The sequence below is a fragment of the Macrobrachium nipponense genome, chromosome 14, assembly GCF_015104395.2.
Source record: "Macrobrachium nipponense isolate FS-2020 chromosome 14, ASM1510439v2, whole genome shotgun sequence".
NCBI lineage: Eukaryota > Metazoa > Arthropoda > Malacostraca > Decapoda > Palaemonidae > Macrobrachium > Macrobrachium nipponense.
Genome location: NC_087207.1, coordinates 5,354,522 through 5,372,741, shown reverse-complemented (window position 1 = coordinate 5,372,741; position 18,220 = coordinate 5,354,522). Strand labels below are relative to the sequence as shown.

The 18,220-nt window shown below is 36.0% G+C and overlaps 3 protein-coding genes across 10 annotated transcripts in view; 2 read left to right on the top strand and 1 right to left on the bottom strand.

The window, feature by feature from the left end:
* Nucleotides 1-51: 51 nt before the first annotated feature.
* On the top strand, nucleotides 52-14,269 carry LOC135226351 (acid sphingomyelinase-like phosphodiesterase 3b). Of its 5 annotated transcripts, XM_064265789.1 has the most exons (14): nucleotides 56-70; nucleotides 1,231-1,346; nucleotides 1,685-2,038; nucleotides 4,085-4,163; nucleotides 4,427-4,511; nucleotides 5,670-5,801; nucleotides 6,693-6,843; nucleotides 8,056-8,158; nucleotides 8,762-8,937; nucleotides 10,134-10,238; nucleotides 11,141-11,208; nucleotides 11,754-11,913; nucleotides 12,661-12,807; nucleotides 13,642-14,269. In XM_064265789.1, exons 4-14 carry the CDS (start codon nucleotides 4,103-4,105, stop codon nucleotides 13,861-13,863), a joined length of 1,410 nt encoding a protein of 469 aa, XP_064121859.1. In that variant the 5' UTR covers nucleotides 56-70; nucleotides 1,231-1,346; nucleotides 1,685-2,038; nucleotides 4,085-4,102; the 3' UTR covers nucleotides 13,864-14,269. The 5 variants fall into 5 exon arrangements, with proteins under 5 accessions (XP_064121861.1, XP_064121859.1, XP_064121858.1 ...); XM_064265791.1 differs by lacking the exon at nucleotides 1,685-2,038 and having other exon boundaries at nucleotides 52-70; nucleotides 4,086-4,163; XM_064265788.1 differs by lacking the exon at nucleotides 56-70 and having other exon boundaries at nucleotides 1,079-1,346.
* Nucleotides 14,262-18,220, bottom strand: part of LOC135226348 (peroxidase-like) — a 30,717-nt gene continuing 26,758 nt past the window's right edge. Inside the window, exon 15 of the mRNA XM_064265779.1 lies at nucleotides 14,262-15,547. Within this exon, the coding sequence (XP_064121849.1) occupies nucleotides 15,401-15,547 (147 nt within the window). The 3' untranslated portion in view covers nucleotides 14,262-15,400. The remainder of the gene's footprint in view (nucleotides 15,548-18,220) is intronic.
* Nucleotides 17,056-18,220, top strand: part of LOC135226352 (uncharacterized) — a 111,504-nt gene continuing 110,339 nt past the window's right edge. For all 4 annotated transcript variants that reach the window (XR_010317213.1, XR_010317212.1, XM_064265795.1 and 1 more), the window contains exon 1: nucleotides 17,056-17,296. The gene's annotated coding sequence lies outside the window, so the exon portion shown is untranslated. The remainder of the gene's footprint in view (nucleotides 17,297-18,220) is intronic.

Genomic DNA, 18,220 nt, shown 5'->3' with positions numbered 1-18,220 from the left:
ATAGTCGGAGATCGCAAATCTACCAAGGCCAAGAATTTACTCCCACTCATGGGTTTCTTCTTACCGGAAGGTACAATATATTTCTCTTCTCTCTCTCCCCAAAAATTTAATCACCTGTTCACGAAACCCAATCATAGTAAAATACTCGTGCTAATCAACACATAATTCAAACGTATTTCTGCCAAACAACATGCATACTAAAAACAACCTTTATTAACGACAACTATAAAGTTATGGGACCATGGGCACTAAAGGTGACTTCATCTTATCCTCTTTTCTCTGTTTTAGATGCCTTTACCGTGGCTGTCACTTGCCAACAAGAATGTTGTTTTGTAAGTCAGTTATATTTGACAACTCGTGAATAAATTCCCTGTGAAATGTTGCTCATAAAAGTAGCAGATAAACAATTAACGAAGCCAAGAGGAAGCCACAAAGTTCCATATTCTGGAGGTGAAGTGAACTGTAAAAACTGATTAAGACATTTGAATGCTACTGCTTGTTATACATATTCGGCGTTTTTGTGTCATTGTTCCACTGGAATTAGTTACCCCATTTTTCTGTTGTTCCCCCGGTGTGGGTTCCTTGATGGTCGCTAAACAAACAATGTTGCAGTTAAATTGCACTTCTAAAGCTGTGTTGAAGTTGGTATTATTTTGTTTCAGGTCCTTTTTTCATAAAAGACTTTCTTCTTCTTGAATTCGTATAATAGTACTGCTCGTTGTGTGTAAAATATATCTTTGTTCACTTACATATTCCAGTTTGGTCAATTATTATTTTAACATAACATTTTCGAATTTGAGTTGCAATTTTTTCCGAAGGGAACAATTTGAGTTTCTTAGTTTAATGTTTACATTGACGCGTTTGACGCGCATTTTCTGTTTTTTTTTTTTTTCGATCTACACCGGAAGCGTATTTTATTGAATAAATTCTATTGTCTTTAATTTATTTGATTCTTCAAAAGATAATATTCACCTATATTCCACTTTTAATTATAACGGGTGACATACTTATTTTCCCGCAATCTTTTTCAAGATGCAAAGGCGAGTTAAGACCGCGAGAATGAGAAACCCAACTTTACTCGCGGTACTGTTGTGTCTTGTGTTGAGTTGCACATGCCCATGAAGCTGTTCACAGTTACTTTGTTTGAAACTAGCTTCACTCTTTTTGTTTGCTTGGTTTTCGGATGAGGTTTGCGATATTGTCCTCATAGTGATCATGCCTTTCTCTTAGGTTGAAAGATCATATGGTAATTATGATGAAACTGGCGGCATCCGGTCTGACAAGATATTTCCCGGCCGTCTACAGGTGTTATCAAGTAATCACAGCGGACGATTAGTAGTGAGCAGGTATGGATGTTTGTTTTGTCTTCACCGTAGTTCGTTATTACTATGACCTTGCACACTGTGTTGATAACTATGTTGGCAAACGTTGTCAGAGTTTTTGCGACATCATGTGAAACCTTAAAGTAATGCTTGTTCAAAATCCTTGCTTTGATAATACTGGGTAAATGGAAATTGCACTGTGTAATATGTATAATATATATATATATATCATATTAGTATATAGATATATATATATATATATATAATATATCTATATATATATATATATATATATATATATATATATATATATATATATATATTAGAGTGATAGTCTCTAACCATACCTCCCACATTCCTAGATAATAGAGCCGACGATTACAGCACCCACCGTTCGATATCAACACTCAAATACGATAATTAATTACAACGTACGACAACATCGCTTTGGATACGATAACATAACTCAACGTACGATGTCTGTAACCCTGTGATAATGGTCAATTTCGTCATAACCATGAATTTTAAATCTACCGAGGACTAAAAAAATGATTTGATATGTCATTTTGATAATGAAGACCGATAAGAGCGCAATTTGAAGTATTGACACTTAAGTATTCTCGCCCGTAAAAACTGCACATTAAATCTGTCCTCTGCCGCGTCAAGGGTTCGTTCTGTGTATCCTAAAGACAACTAAAAGGAAACTTTAAAAAAAAAGGTAAGTTTTCCAACAATAATTTGTTAATATTAGAATCTAAATTACAAGTGTCCATTACGACCATTCTTTTTAGGTAGCCTTATTCAATAATTCAGTGTTTACTTATTTGGAATTGCCTTATAAGGCCGCAATTTCAAAGGTCTGTTTGTTGTCCTACTGGTAACTGAAGTTCTTGCAGGAGGAAGCAGGGTTGCCAAGTTTGTAAAAGCAACGTCAAAGGTAAATTATCCCCTTTTCCCCATAAAAAAAAAGAATATGTGATGGTTCTAAAACAGTTCACTGTCTAGAAACACACTCCGCACAAACAATTCATTGTTTTGTTTTTATAAGTATCGGGAATGTCTTTAATTACAATATGCTGGGTTTTCATAAATCTTGCACGTCCTCGAAGAATTTAGTTTATAAGGAGTTTTTGCTGTCTAGACAGTCAAACGTTTCAGCTTTTCGCCAATAAAACAAATACGAGTTTCGAGTTGTTGCTGATATTATTTTGATTATTCAATATTGTATTCGAAACCAAACATTGTATCAGTGAAAGGTCGAGTCCCAGGAACCGGCGATTTAAAAAAAAAAAAAAAGTAAATTGAGTTTTCATAGACAAATCGTTATATTCGCTGATATTAATTAAAAGAAATTGAGTATTTGCTGTGAAAAAGACTTTCAGATAACGAAGCCCTTCTCTGCGTTTCCCCATGGGTCTAAAGAATTAGGTTGTGACCTGTGAAAGATTTTGCATATTCCGAAAAAACTTCGTCCAGAAATTAAGTTATCCAATTCCGCCATATATATATATATATATATATATATATATATATATATATATATATATATATATATATATATATATATATATATATATATTTAAGATGGTGGCTATTCACATATAATAATAGAATATGGTGCGATCAACAGTGCTAGGTATTTTATTCTTGTCTTAGTTCAAGCAGGCAATGAAACTACTTTTGATGGCTGATGAAGTAGCTGACCTTTATTGGCATATTGGAAAAAAAAATCCCATTACTGATGTGTTCATCAGTTTCGTAGTAGTAGATGTGATTATGTGGTTATGATCATGTGGTTTCGCAGTATATATCCCTCGGAATTGCAGGACAAGAGTCCGTGCTGGCACAGGGCCACCTAGACCTATAACAACAGCGAGAGAATGGTGTAATCAGTGTTTTAGTGATTTATCAGTAACATTGGCACCCGATAAGCTTTGCTCATCAGTCAGTTTCACTGATTATATTTACTTTATTGTAATGCTGAGTGATGTTTTTTTATGACTAAAAAGCAGGTTTGACCTGGAATTTTGCCGTTTTCCCCCTATACTCATATACACATTGTAGTGCTCTTTAAAATATTCCAGTCTTACATGATTTTGCAAAGCAGTAGGACTGCCCAAGTAAATGATTAAAGGCTAAGGAGTTTACAATCCACAAAACGGTGTTTTTATGACAAATATATAAGGAAAAGCGAATTAAAACATGATTTTCATTGCGTTAATGTTGGGTTTCGTGTAAGACAACATTTAACCTTCACCTCCTGATATACTTCGAAACTGTAATTGTCCGGGTTAATCCCAGCTTTCAAATACGTTAATCTACGTGGATTTTATATCATAACTGCGTAGGTAGGGATCAGCCACGTCCTTGAATCAGTGGCGGACTGGTCAAGTTGCCAGCTTTCCCGATGGCAAGTGGGCTTCGTACATTAGACCATGGACAATTTCATTCCTATAGGTCTAAGTGATTTACACTAAGTGAAAAATAAACGTTCCAGTATTCTGCCTTGCGTGTTTCTACTTATGCATTTTCAAATATTTTATGTATATTTGTCGTGTAAACTCTATTATAGTATTGTGGCTGAGGGTTGGAGGGGCCCCCTTTTTGTCATCTGGCAACCACAGTTTTTAGACCCAGTCCGCCACTACAATTTTTAGACCCTGTCCGGCACTGCCTTGAATGGTATACCCTTCTTTCATTTTGTATCCCAGCACAGAACGTTTGACTTTAGAGTAATGCTACTAACATGTGACCAATCCACAGGGCTCACTTGAGGCATCATGAAAGCTGTACTGCTGATAATCTTCACTGCCCTGATCTGCTCTAGTGAAGCCCGCATTGGTGAGTCTTGTTTAGATGTTCAAAAGTTATAGTTATGATGATTCAGTAAAAGCTGTGAACCGAGCAACCGCTGTGGTTTGGTCATCGTGAATAATAATTGGAATATTTCAAGGTTCATTATTTTTATCATCCAAAAGCATTTCATGATTCTACTCTGTAGCATTTCTTTGACAAGGAATTCATCTGGAGAACATTACAGTGATCAGAAATAAAAACATGTGAAATGCATAGAAAGCTGTTGTTAATCAGAATCCTTTTCCCAGGAACATTCTGGCATGTAACGGATTTCCACTTGGACGTCAATTACACGACAGACGGAGACACGGCTTCAATGTGCTGGAAGAGCAAGTAAGTGTGGTCATAGCCGTTTGTTGCAGCAAGTTATGTACCTGCCATTTCCGAACTAATTACTACTAGTCACAGTCCCGAGCTGTAACAGAGGCCAGGACCTTCCCTGAAAAAGCGGGACGCCATACCTTAAAAACTAACTATAGAATCTTCTTTAAAATAATCTCCTTATGTTTCCCACACCCAAGATACAACGTAAGCCCCTAAACCAACCTGATCTACCACATTTAATATATGGGTTTTCATATCCGAATGTTTATCACGTAGTTCTCCGGAGTTCCTCAACTCTGTATTATTTGCACTGCTTTTATATAAATTTGAACTTATAAATATACATTTTGTATTATCTCCGCTTAGGTTCAGTCTCAGTCCATCCACCCTTTCACATCCTTCAGTATGTTCTATATTTTGCGCATATCTTTAGTAATGTCTCTAACCTGATGAAATGTATAAAGTCTGCTAAAGTGCACAATTTTCTTCCCTTCTTTGCAATCCATGAGAGTTCGATAGTGTTGTACACATCCGGACCAGATCCTCTGAGAACATTACCGAATAGGGCCTTTTTATTTCAGTTCCCTCTGTGTACAAGGTTGTTGAAGGTAGAATATGGGTGTGGCCTATGCTACTGTTGTTATCATTTCTCTTTTAACTTGTCTGGAAAAAGCAGCTGACAGAAACGGGCTCCTCCATTCACGTAGTCACTGAAAAAGACACGGTTTTCCATCTGTACGTCTTTCAAAAGTGCACGTCCTCCAGTTGGTCACCAGTCCTCTATAGGCCTGAGCCTACATTTTCCAGTCATTTGCGTCTTCGGAAAATATTTCTCAGTTGTAATTTTGCCATTTTCGACTCTCAAAATCGTGGCATACCAAAGATGGAGACGAGAGTTGTGTGTGTGCTAGATACCAACCTCTAACCCATGAAGTTAACAGGCCTGTTGAGCACGGTCTAGGTCTAGCTCTATATACGGCTCTGGGTGTACCTAGACCGTTCTGTTGAGAACCAATAGAACTCATCACCGTTTGGGATCCACCCGTTCATTGTGCCATTTTCACTATCGCTCTGAAACTGATCCTCATATTCTCCTTTCATCTCATTGAGTAATGTGAAACAAATATGGTGAAATCCTAATGAACTCCTTCGCCAATTGCATTGCAGATCGCGAGCTCGGAATAGGCGGCCGGGGCCTTACGGGGACTATCTCTGTGACGCTCCAATACAGCTGGTTCTGTCAGCCGTGGATGCTATGCGCAAAATACACTCGAATCCGGATTTCGTTATGTGGACTGGGTAAGGTAGTTCAAGCGGTTGATCTTTATGTGAACTTATCATATAGATATAGTATAGTTTGATTTTTATATAAACTTATTATAGTACTGGTAATCTTCTTAGGCACGGAGATATGGTAATTCAGTTGTATTCTACATAGGAAAATGGAAATGGTATATATAAGAAAATACCTAAGTTTCGTCCTCCAGTGGACCTCTTCTTGGAACGTTTATTAATAAACACTCCAAGAAGAGGTCCATTGGAGGACGAAACTGTTTGGGATTTTTTGAGATAAACCATTTTCATTTTCCTATGTGGAATACAACTGAATAAACTTATTATATGTAGTTACTTTAATAAAGAAAATGTATGTTTTTCTTGAGAGAGAGAGAGAGAGAGAGAGAGAGAGAGTTACAAGATGTTTATATAAACTTATAGTTACTTTAATAAAAAAAATGCATGTTTAGATTCAGAGAGAGAGAGAGAGTTACAATAGTTTATATAAACTTATAGTTACTTTAATTTAAAAAAAATGCATGTTTAGCTTCAGAGAGAGAGAGAGAAAGTTACAAGGATTAGGATGTCTCAAAGACTTGTTAGTCCATCCGAGGAGACATCTTGTGCTCACTTATCTCTAAGAGCAGGTTTTACTGTTCATTCAGTGTCCTAATGATTTTGTCTAGCTCTCTTTTGAACTCTTCCGCAGTGATGCTGTTTACAACTTCTGGTGGCGGTTTATTCCATGTGTCACATATCTTGTGTGCGAACAAGTTCCCACAATGGGATGCGTTGTATCTCTTCACCTCTAGTTTCCATCCATCATTTCTTGTCTGGTTTTCGTTTAAAGTAAATAGGTTACTGTCTACTTCAGAGAGAGAGCTCAGTTCTAGCTAAACTATCTTACCTCGGCAGAGACGACACAGCGCACGTGGAGGACAAGTATTTCTCAACTGGTACCGTAGTCGAAATCGTGAAAACGCTGACAGACATTCTTAACGATACTTTCCCCAACGTTCCTGTTCTACCAGTGCTTGGCAACCACGATTACCATCCAAAAAACCAGGTATGAGACACGTATATATATATATATATATATATATATATATATATATATATATATATATATAAATTCAGGAATGCCGAAGACACATGGATGTTTTTTAAAAGATATATTCATTAAGAAACGTTTCGCACATGACTATGTGCATCATCAGTCTGAAAAATGACAAAATAATAACATTAAAATACTAAAAATACACTGGATTCTTAAAATGACAATTAAAAACATTAAAAGACTAAAAAAGTAAAGCAAAGTAAAAACAACTGCTGTTACACCAACCTTCAGGTACAAAGAAAGAAGATAGAATGACCAAAGAAAGAACAAGAAAGACTAAAAAAAAGTAAAGCAATATATATATATATATATATATATATATATATATATATATATATATATATATATATTGAGTCTAAAGACCTCACAGTACTCCGTCTTTTCTCTTTCATTTGTGGGTTTTGCCTTTATGTATTTATTATTACGTTCCAAATGTTCGCGATTCAGTTATAGATACACACACACATATATATATATATATATATATATATATATATATATATATATATTAAGTGTATTATATCACTCCTTCAATTACACTGATAAGAGGGCGACAATCTTCAAGGTATTCTGACAAGTTGACACAACATGATCTTTGTCATTCAGATAAGATAAGGGTCGAATAATTGCTAACCAGCATGACCGAATAAAAAATTAAATCAGGTGTGAAATATAAAGCATCAGCTGGTTTTATATTTCTCTCATTTTTTTGGCGCCGAGATTTTAAAATTTTATTTTATTTAGACCGAATAAAAAAAAATAGGTGTGAAATATGAAGAGTCAGATGGTTTTATATTTCTCATTTCCTTTGGCGCCGAGATTTTTAAATTTTATTTTATTTAGACCGACTAAAAAAAGATAGGTGTGAAATATGAAGCATCAGCTGGTTTTATATTTCTCTCTGATTTTCTTTGGCGCCGAGATTTTTACATTTTATTTTATTTAGACCGAATAAAAAAAAAGTGTGAAATATGAAGCATCAGCTGGTTTTATATTTCTCTCATTCTTTTTGGCGCTGGGACTTTTTAATTTATTTTATCTATTTATTTATTTATTTACTGGCAGCTGCCCCTTTTCTTTGGCGCCGGGAATTTTTCCATTTGATTTGATTTATTTATTTTTTATTTTATTTTAATTAATTAATTTATTTTTTGTCGTCAGCTGCCCCCAGGACAGAGCCCGCTTCAGGGACAAGTAGCCCAATTATGGAAGCGTTGGTTAGACCGTTTGGATCCTGACAAGGCCTTTAGGTCCTTCAACTCAAGTAAGTTCCGGCGAGGGTGAGTTTTGTCTTTCTGCCTCGCATCAGGATAGAACCCCGGTCTTTCAGTTGGGAGACAACGCCGCTGCCAACTAAGCCACACGTAATTGAAAGACCGGGGTTATATCCTGATTTGAGTCAGAAGTTTATTTTTCGTTCCACATGTGATTGTGTGTTGATTAATTCCATATATATATGATATATATGTGTGTGTGCTTGCGTATATATATATATATATATATATATACATATATATATATATATATTATATATATATATCTATATACTAGATTTATCTATATATATACTATAGATTTATATATATATGTATATTATATATATATATATATATATATAGTATATATTATATATGTTATATATATACAAATATATATATATTTATATATATATATATATATATATATATATATATATATATATATATATATATATATATATATATATATAATACACACACACACACACACACGGGACAAGCACTTAAAAACACACGAAGCAAATAATATGATGTAGATACATTTCACATATAAAAAAAATAACGCAAAAAAACCTACCTTATGTTATCTTGACGGTACGTCTTTCCAGGTGGTCGCTATGTGGCGGACATTAAAGGATCCAAAGTATCGGTCATGGCCCTAAATACATTAATTTGGTACAAAAGTAATAACTCCACGGCCCTTAACGAGACGGCAGACGACCCTGATCGCCAGTTTGCATGGGCCGATGAACAGCTGACGACCTTGGCTAAGAATGGCAGGAAGGTCAGTATTGATTCTCATTTGACCTGGTCGTGGTAAGTGGTCAGTTAGCTAGAAATTTTGGAAAATATAGAAGTGTTCAGTACAGTTAATTTGATTTGTTTTGGAAAGGACAGAAGTGTCCACTATTTTGGAAAGTATTGATGTGTCAAGTATGGTAAATTTTATGTATTTTAGAAAGGACAGAAGGGTCCAGTACAGTAAATTTTATGTATTTTGGGAAGGACAGAAGTGTCCACTATTTTGGAATAGCTAAAAGTGTTCAGTATGGTAAATTTTATGTATTTTGGAAAGTATAGAAGTGTTCAGTACAGTTAATTTTATGTGTTTTGGAAAGGACAGAAGTATCCACTATTTTGGAAAAGCTAAAAGTGTCCAGTATCGTAAATTTTATGTATTTTGGAAAGGACAGAAGTGTCCGGTACAGTAAATTTTATGTATTTTGGGACAAATGTCCTGTACAGTAAGAGTAAATTTTATGTATTTTGGAAAGGATAGAAGTGTCCAGTACTTTGGAAAAGTTAGAAGTGTCCAGTACGGTAAATTTTATGAATTTGGAAAAGGACTGAAGTTACAAGGATTAGAATGTTTCAAAGACTTGTTAGTCCATCCGAGGAGACATCGTGTGCTCACTTATCTGTAGGATCAGGTTTTACTGTTCATTCACAGTGTCCTAATGATTTTGTCTTGCTTTCTTTTAAACTTCCACACTGTTGCTGTTAACAACTTCTGGTGGCAGTTTATTTGGCCAGTATAGTTGTATGAAGGTATGAATCTCGAGAGTTTTTTATGATAGAAACAATGAAAGAATGAAAAAATGTCTCAGGCAAGGAAATCCAGAAGAGATAGATTTGAGGCAGAATCGCCTTTATACTCTTAACGGAATAATCGCTTAGAATTTAAGTTAGATGGACTTGACCACTGGTCGATGGAAAAGCCTATAAAAAGGTCTGAAAAGGTATTTCGAATTGAGTTAAGGCTACAAGAATTTTAAGATAGGATATTTATGATTTATTTATTAGAATGAAAATGTAAAATTAATAAATAATGTGCATGCGCATGTTTAACAGTACAGAACAATTATTTCTAATAAAATATAGCGTATTTATTTGAACTTTCTTTGGTGAAACAACGCTCCATTTGACCGTAGATTTTCGCGGATCACGCCTTGTTTTTTAAGCCTTTCATGTTCCTGACAGGTGTACCTCATGGGCCACATCCCCCCTGGCAACTTCGAGCGATACCAGCAGAAGATAGAAGGGTTCCACTGGTACCAGGAGAGGTATAACCAGCGGTTCATTAAGGTTGGTTAAAAGCTCATTTGAATATCACGCCTCTATGTAGGATTAGTATTATCTAATGCTAATACCGTGTATTCTCATATGTGTAAGATCATGCTTTCAGGCTCAATATTAATCAAGGAAGTTGCCTGAAAAAGTTCCGTAAAAATCATTGTGTAAGATCATGCTTTCAGGCTCAATATTAATCAAGGAAGTTGCCTGAAAAAGTTCCGTAAAAATCATTGGGTAGTCAATTCAAGATGAAAGTTTCCTTCTTTCAACAATGAAAAAGCAAACTTTCATCACAGCCGCATATAGTCCATTCTTTTCCCATCTGAGGCATATTTCACATTCGCTCTCGGCAACTGGCTTTATTCTGTCGCACTTCAGCGACAAACTGAGCCTTGGCTTAAGACTACAGCGACTTAAACGGAGGAAACTCAGTGGGACGCCGTGTTTAGTACTAGCCCCAATGAGCTTCCGCCATGTTTAGTACTATAATTGATTCACATCAACCGTGCATATGACGTCTAGGCCAGTCCCTTACGACGCTCCCGATTGGTTGTTGATAAGCCAATCACAGGGCTGGAAACTCTAAGTCTCTCTCTCGAGAGAGTTCGCATAGGCAGGATGCATGTTCCAATTCTGAGGGATACGTCTTTCAAAAGTATCCCTCAGGAGAGGTGGAACATACATCCTACCTATTTGAACTCACGAGAGAGACTGAGAGTTTCCAACCCTGCGATTGGCTTATCAGCAGCCTATCAGGGGCGTCGTAAGGGACTGGCCTAGACATAAGGTGAACGATTGATGCGAATCTACTATAGCACCTGGGAGGTGACGCATACCAATTGGATATACCAAAGTAACCAGTCAACGAAAAACTCATATTTTTTAAAGATATTGCTTTTTTTTTTTTTTAACAGTTAATACAAGATCATTACGAAGTTATCGAGGCTCAGTTCTTCGCCCACCACCACACTGATTCTTTCAGGTAATTCGTCTTGTTTTTTTATTGAGTTCGGGTAGAGGTTTCAAAGTGCTTTGAGCGTGTTTCTAAATATGTACGAAATAGGATTTTAGTATTTATGTACATAATATTTATAAAAATGTATGTATGTATATATATACATTATATATATATATATATATATATATATATATATATATATATATATGTGTGTGTGTGTGTGTGTGTGTGTGTGTGTGTGTGTGTGTGTGTGTATGTATATATACATATATATATATATATACATATATATATATATAATATATATATATATATATATATATATATATATTTTAGGTTTAAAGTGCCTCGCTGGATGAAGGGTCCCCGCTCTGATTTTTACTATCTTTGCTTCTGTAAGCAGATAAGCTGCTCTCTTAGCAGATGTAGTACTGTTTGCAGAACTAATGAAAGAGGAAATTGAAAATAGGAAAGAAAACTTAAACAAACACACCCACAAGGGAGCTGTGAATTTGGACCCCTTAAACTGTAGGATTACCGGGAATCAGACTAACTGTGACCTCCTGCAGGTTGTTCTTCAAGGACGACAGGAGAGATGACAAGGCGCAGGCGATCAGTTACCAGTTGCTGGCACCTGGCGTCACACCCTGGAAGTCGACTCTTTCTGAAGAGACGGGTGCCAACAATCCTGGCATAAGGCTGGTCTCCTATGATACCGAAACTGGGAAGGTTGGTTGATATCTGTCTTTTCTTGTGACTTGACCGTAAAAGTTTAATTTCTCTTCATTTAAAATCTAACTGAGTTTCTGTCTATGAATTTGATCTGTGGTGTGATTGGTAGCTGTCTCGTCTAACAATGGGACCCCTCGATCTGTGGTGTGATTGGTAGCTTACTCGTCTAACAAAACAACCCTTGGTCTGTGGTGTGATTGGTAGCTGTCTCGTCTAACAAAGGGACCCCTTGATCTGTGGTGTGATTGGTAGCTGTCTCGTCTAACAAAGGGACCCCTTGATCTTTGGTGGATTGTAGCTCTCGTCTACAAAGGGCCCCTTGATCTGTGGTGATTGTAGCTCTTGTTAACAGGGACTTGATCTGTGGTGGATTGGTGCGGGCGCTAACAAAGGACCCCTTGATCTGTGGTGTGATTGGTAGCTGTCGTGTCTAACAAAGAGACCCAGATTACATCATTCCTGGGCTGCAGCCTAGCTGAGTTTCTGTCTATGAATTTGATCTGTAGCATGATTGGTAGCTTTCTCGTCTAACGAAGAGACCCAAATCATATCATTCCTTGGCTGGGACAAGCTTATGGGCACCTTCAGTTTAAAAAAAAAAAACATTCATGCCTCTGTTGCCCTCAAAGTTGCCTGAAAGTGACCTCTATACCTGGATGACTAATCCACCTGGATGACTAATCCAGGTATAGAGGTCACTTTCAGGCATAAAAAAAGATGACTATTCTCACGACTTGCTTTCAGCTTAAGGAAGTAACGACCTATTACTTGGACCTCCGAGCAGCCAACGAAGACGAACCAGAGTGGAAGTTCGAGTACAACTTCACGACCTATTATAGCTTGAAGAATATCTCTGCCTCCTCGCTCTTTGACCTCAATAGCAGGATGACGGTAAGGACCTGAAATTCAACCTTTGACTAATCTCAGTCTGTATATTTTGTCATTTGATTGGAATCTAAGTTCTTGTACTCTGGTGTTACCAAAACTTTTTAACACTTAAGGGTACCATAATCAGTTGATTTAGATAATAATAATAATAATAATAATAATAATGATGATGATGATGATAATAATAACAGTTAATTTTGTTTAAATTCCACATATAGCAATTTTAATTTATTAAAATTCTCTCTTCCATCACTATTTTTTTTCATTTGCATTCTTTATTCATTACCTCACATTTTTTTATTTCTATTTATTGAATCACTCCTTTTTTCTTTATTCAACTTCTCATATTTCACAAGTCTTTACTCAGTTACTAATTTTTCAATTATTGTGTCGTTTATTTTTATATTCTTTGTGTAATTACTCATTTTTCTGTGTGTCTGCTCTTTATTCAACCAGTTCATTCCGTATTCAATCACCCAACTCTATTTTTTTTATTTGTTCAGGCTTTAATCAAAAACCAATTTTCTCTTTGGTTATTCTTTGTTCAGTCACCCATTCTCCTTGCATTTTAATGCATTTTTATCTATTTGTTAATTTAATCATTTTTTCTAATAAGTGAGGTCTCTTCTTTCTGTATTTCCCTTTACCTCCTCCTCTTATTTCTTCCTAAAGAACGCCACATTCTTTGGAAGCTTGAATTTCGAGTCAGTGGCCCTTTTGGTGGGCTTGTTCCATATGGATGGGTTTCATCTGCTGAGTAATAATAATAATAATAATATTAATAATAATCATCATCATCATCATCTTTATTCAATAACTTTATTTTTATTTTAACAGAACGACCGTAAGCTGTTCGATCGATACTACGTGGCCAACACAGTGAAATACGAGGATGCATCAGTATGTAGCCCCAACTGCCAAAAACTGCACAGGTGCTCTATCACAGAAGTAGATTACGGGAGGTTCCGCGCCTGCAACGCCGCGTCCAAACTCGTCCCTTGGTCTCTCTTCTTCTCTTTGATTGTGGTAGGCTTTCAGTGTCTCTGGTCGCTCCGTTAGTCGTCGAGCCACAGAATATGAAATTTTGCTCTGAATGGTTACTGATAGGATCCGTTTATAATCCTTGGTGTAAGGTTTTATCCAACAGACCTTGTGTATTTAACTGAGATATTGATGAAAATGCCACACAAGTGATTCTCAATGACTTGAGCAGTTTTGCAGACGGTATGTTGTAGAATCAAACAACTGTTACAATTGTTTACATGAAGACTTTTTCGATTTCATCAGTCTAGTTATAATATATTCTTGAGAAAGTGTGTTGATTATCAATCATGAAAGTACACTACTTCTAAATTTCTTCTTGGAATGCGTGCGTGAGATAAATAAGTTCCAGTAAATAATAAAGGGTGTAACACTAAGCATGTTTCATAGAGCACTGGAGTCAATAAAAGTATATCTAAAGTTTTCCATCTGTATTCTTGAAACCAAACTGAACTCAAAGGAATATCCTTCGTGTTTGTCAGGTTCCACTAACAAGGCTTCCGTTTGTTACTTGTATGATTTATTTATCGTTTCAGTTGCTGTGAATTTGGTCATGATCAAAACTATATCTATCCCTCGGGTAGGCCCTATAAACGGTACTGAAACAAGGCAACGTTATGTCATCATTCTGTTCAAGGTGAAATCTCTTACTAGCACTGTGAAAGTAAAAGCCAGGGTCTAGCGTTTCGGGAGCCACAGGCGCGCGAACCTACTGCTACAGTTCCAGAGGTTCTCTCTTAAAACTAGCACTGTTGGGTGTTCGTTCGCGAGTCACACCGCTATAATTAATTTGTTAGTTAATCAAAAACCTTTTCATATCTAACTGTGGACAAATCTAGAAAAAAAATGTTCTCAAGAATGACAAAAATTATCATTAGAGATTTCATTAAGCAGAAATGACCTACACATAGACAAATTAATTCTATTGGCCTATTGTCACTTGCTTTCTTGTATATTGGATGTAAAAACCTATGTAGGCTTTGTATATACGAATATACTAGCGCAGTGGTTCTCAACCAGTGGGGAATTTCAGTTCCAGGGAGGGAATCGTGACAGACAAACTGGCTCTAGGAGACTAGGACTAGGAGTCTAGGAGGACCACACAAAACTCAGTGGCTCTTCACCTCTATATAATAATGTATTATAATCTTGAAATTTACCCTAAAGTGACAAAATAAGAATGTCCAAGTACTCATCTACAATGGCTATTTTTAAAGAAAAAAAATTTTTTCAGGTATTTAGGTACAATAAAGACACAGGAAGGTTAATATTTTAGAAAAACTGTCTGATCAAATTAGTCCTGACGTATCTGTATCATCTGAGAGTAACTCTATAGTCACTATAAGTTCATGGATGTCTCCCGGCATAAAGCTGAATTCCATCCAACCCCTTTTTGGACAACGGGTCTGTATAGTGACGTAAGACGGGCACACTCCGAAACTGTCTACAGCAGAGTTAGGTAGTTGAACATTTGGCCAGTTTCGCACTCCCAGACACCTGTCATCCAGAAAGAGGTTGAAATGGAAATCTCTCAAACACCCGGACATCCATGAACTTACACGAGTGACTGCACTTGCTTTTCTTCCATCACGACAGTCATTTGTTTCTTGAAGCTCATGGGAACACTCCCGTCGTATTGCACTTTGGAATAGCTGGTCTCACTTCGCTGCTCCATTGCTCCAAAAGCCTCAAATAAGGAGATCTGGAAAGTTAATTTACTAATATAAATATCAACAAATGCAGGGTAGCTCAAGCATTGGCAAGAAACACTGTTTACTTTGTTGCGTTTGCTGTTATACTTTTGTCCATGAAATAGTCACGCGACCTTGAAAAACAGGCCAAAGTGAAGACAAGTCACCAGCTTACTACGTTTCATCAATATCTCTGTTAATTATATACCATACTGTAAGCTGGTCTGTGACCTTGAAAAATATGTCAAGGTCTTAAGTACCAAAAAGCAATACCCTCAGCATGTTATGACAAATTCTGAAGACAAGAGACCTTTAACTATCGTAGTCTCTGAAATTCAGTGAAATTAAATTAAATTGCTAAAATTCTTGCTTGCAAATGGACGTGAGACCTCGAAGTTAATTCAAGAGTACCTCATTAGAAAATATAATCAAACTGCAAAGTAGCTAATAATCAAGATTCACTAACACCAGAGAATCTGAACTGGTTACATTCCGAGAATAGAGGCCTCTAAAAAAAAGTCTAGATGAATGTGCCACCTTGAAAGAGAGAACCAAGAATAAAAAAAAAAAAGGGAAATATATCATCAACCCACAAGGGGCTCGCTTACACGTTTCATAAACATAAAAAAATATATAATACATAAATAAATGAGGGGTCTGGTATGACATTAATAAGTTTCAACAGAAAAATTCTGATGATTTTTGGTTACCTGTGAGAAGAGCAAGCTTAGGAACTTCAATATAATATTTTTCAACTTTACGAAAAATATAGCGCATTATTTTAATTGGTATACAAAGTGAATACTCAGTCTATTAACAAGAAATCTTACTTTTTCATATCTTTTAGGTTATCTAAATTCCACGATAATTTTACTGTTGAAATTGAGATATTTCAGTACACAAGTTCTTTACGGGCTGCTGTGAAGCAAGAGCCCGTGCGCGCATAAGGCTGGCTGAATCTAACGATACGATAGTACATAAGTATGATTATTTAAATTTTGCAGTAACAAACGCACTGGTAACTGCAAAAACCGCACGGGATATCAAATGACAACCGATTTTAACCAATTATCTGCATGATTCGTTTAGAATTTCAGATTAAGCAGTTCTTAATGATCGAGTTGGCTTTGTCCTTTCAAGTATATGTAGGTCTAGGAAACATGGCGTCCATGGCGAGAGTCAATGTTTTTTGCCTCTCTTGGGACTTAATAAAAAAGTTCTAAGGTAAGGTTATTTTTTGTACTAGGGTATGTGGCTTTTTTTTCTTTTGGTTAAATATAGTTCTAAGGTTATTGTTTGTAATATAAACAGAAAAAAAATGTACGAAGCATCTGAACATGTCCTTATATTTTTGTTCGCAATGTTTAAAATAAATGCTATATGAAACTAGAGCACAACTGTTTTTATGATAAATTAATATCAAGTTCATAACGCAGTGTTTCAAATGATTCGGTCTAAACTGTTGGGTGACAGTTCAAGCGGCAGATCAAGTTTCGAGTAATCCTAGTGCAGTGCGGAATAAATGACAGTATTCGGTGGTTAAATTATTCCCTACATTCGGCATTGACGGTGAAACGCATGAAAATCAAGAAAAAGATGTCGAAACTTTCCTGGAGCGTATATCATCAAGTCACCTACTATGCAGAATCACAAAAACAGATTGGCGTAAAACACCTCTTTGGAAAAACACCGAAAGCCTCTTGTATCTTGTAAACAGCCGAAGTTATAGTGAGAAAACGGAACTTAGGACGTAGCCTGTGGTAAGTACTACACAGTTGCTCAGGTTTATGCAATTTCCATTTTGTCATGGTTTGGTCATATAAATAATAACAACTTCAGTATAGCTTCTATTAAAAAACTAATCGAGGTGTTTGCAATTTGAAACTTCGGATAGGTCTAGGCAGGTGCCGCCATTTATGCATACGATAGGTACCGACTTTTTAAATTTTTGAATAGCGGTAACCTATGTAGTAAAGCAGATATTTAACCAATCATTTCCAGAGCAACAAATATCGTTGGCAAAACTGACGTCGTCCATGTTTGAAAACGCGACATCGATACGGGAAAATAAATGAACAGATCGCAGGTGTAACATTAACATTTGCTTTCAACAGAATTTTGAGAACAGATTTGTCCTCAGTCATTTAATTGCATTTAATTGAGAGTGCTTTCATAAAAGGTTCGTAAATAAGGTTATAGTCTACCTGAACCCACTTTTTGTTTTTGTTTAGCAGAGTGTTGCGGGCGGGTGGGGGGGGGCGATGGAAGGGCGGCTGATGGACTGTCACTAGCTACCATTGCTCCAGTATTGTATTAAGTGTATAATCAGAAAGTAATGTCTTACGAGGCTACACATTTTCAGGTTCTGAAACGTGCAAGGCTTATTTCACTTAGAGTATCATGCTCTAACCTTATGTAAGAAAATCTAGCCATTACCACTGATACATAACGTTTCAACTATATATATATATATATATATATATATATATATATTATATATATATATATATAGTTATTAGGTTGAAAACGTTATGTATCAGTGGTAAGGCCTAGATTTTCTTACATAAAGGTTAGAGCATGATTATATTATATATATATATATATATATATATCTATATATATATATATATCTATATATATATAGGTTGAAACGTTATGTATCAGTGGTAATGGCTAGATTTTCT

Bases quoted from the DNA above. Each gene is read 5' to 3' on its own strand.
- LOC135226351 (XM_064265791.1), top strand. From the start codon at position 4,103: ATGAAAGCTGTACTGCTGATAATCTTCACTGCCCTGATCTGCTCTAGT. The intron at 8,938-10,133 runs GTCAGTATTGAT...TGTTCCTGACAG, and splicing joins TGGCTAAGAATGGCAGGAAG to GTGTACCTCATGGGCCACAT. The intron at 11,209-11,753 runs GTAATTCGTCTT...GACCTCCTGCAG, and splicing joins CACCACACTGATTCTTTCAG to GTTGTTCTTCAAGGACGACA.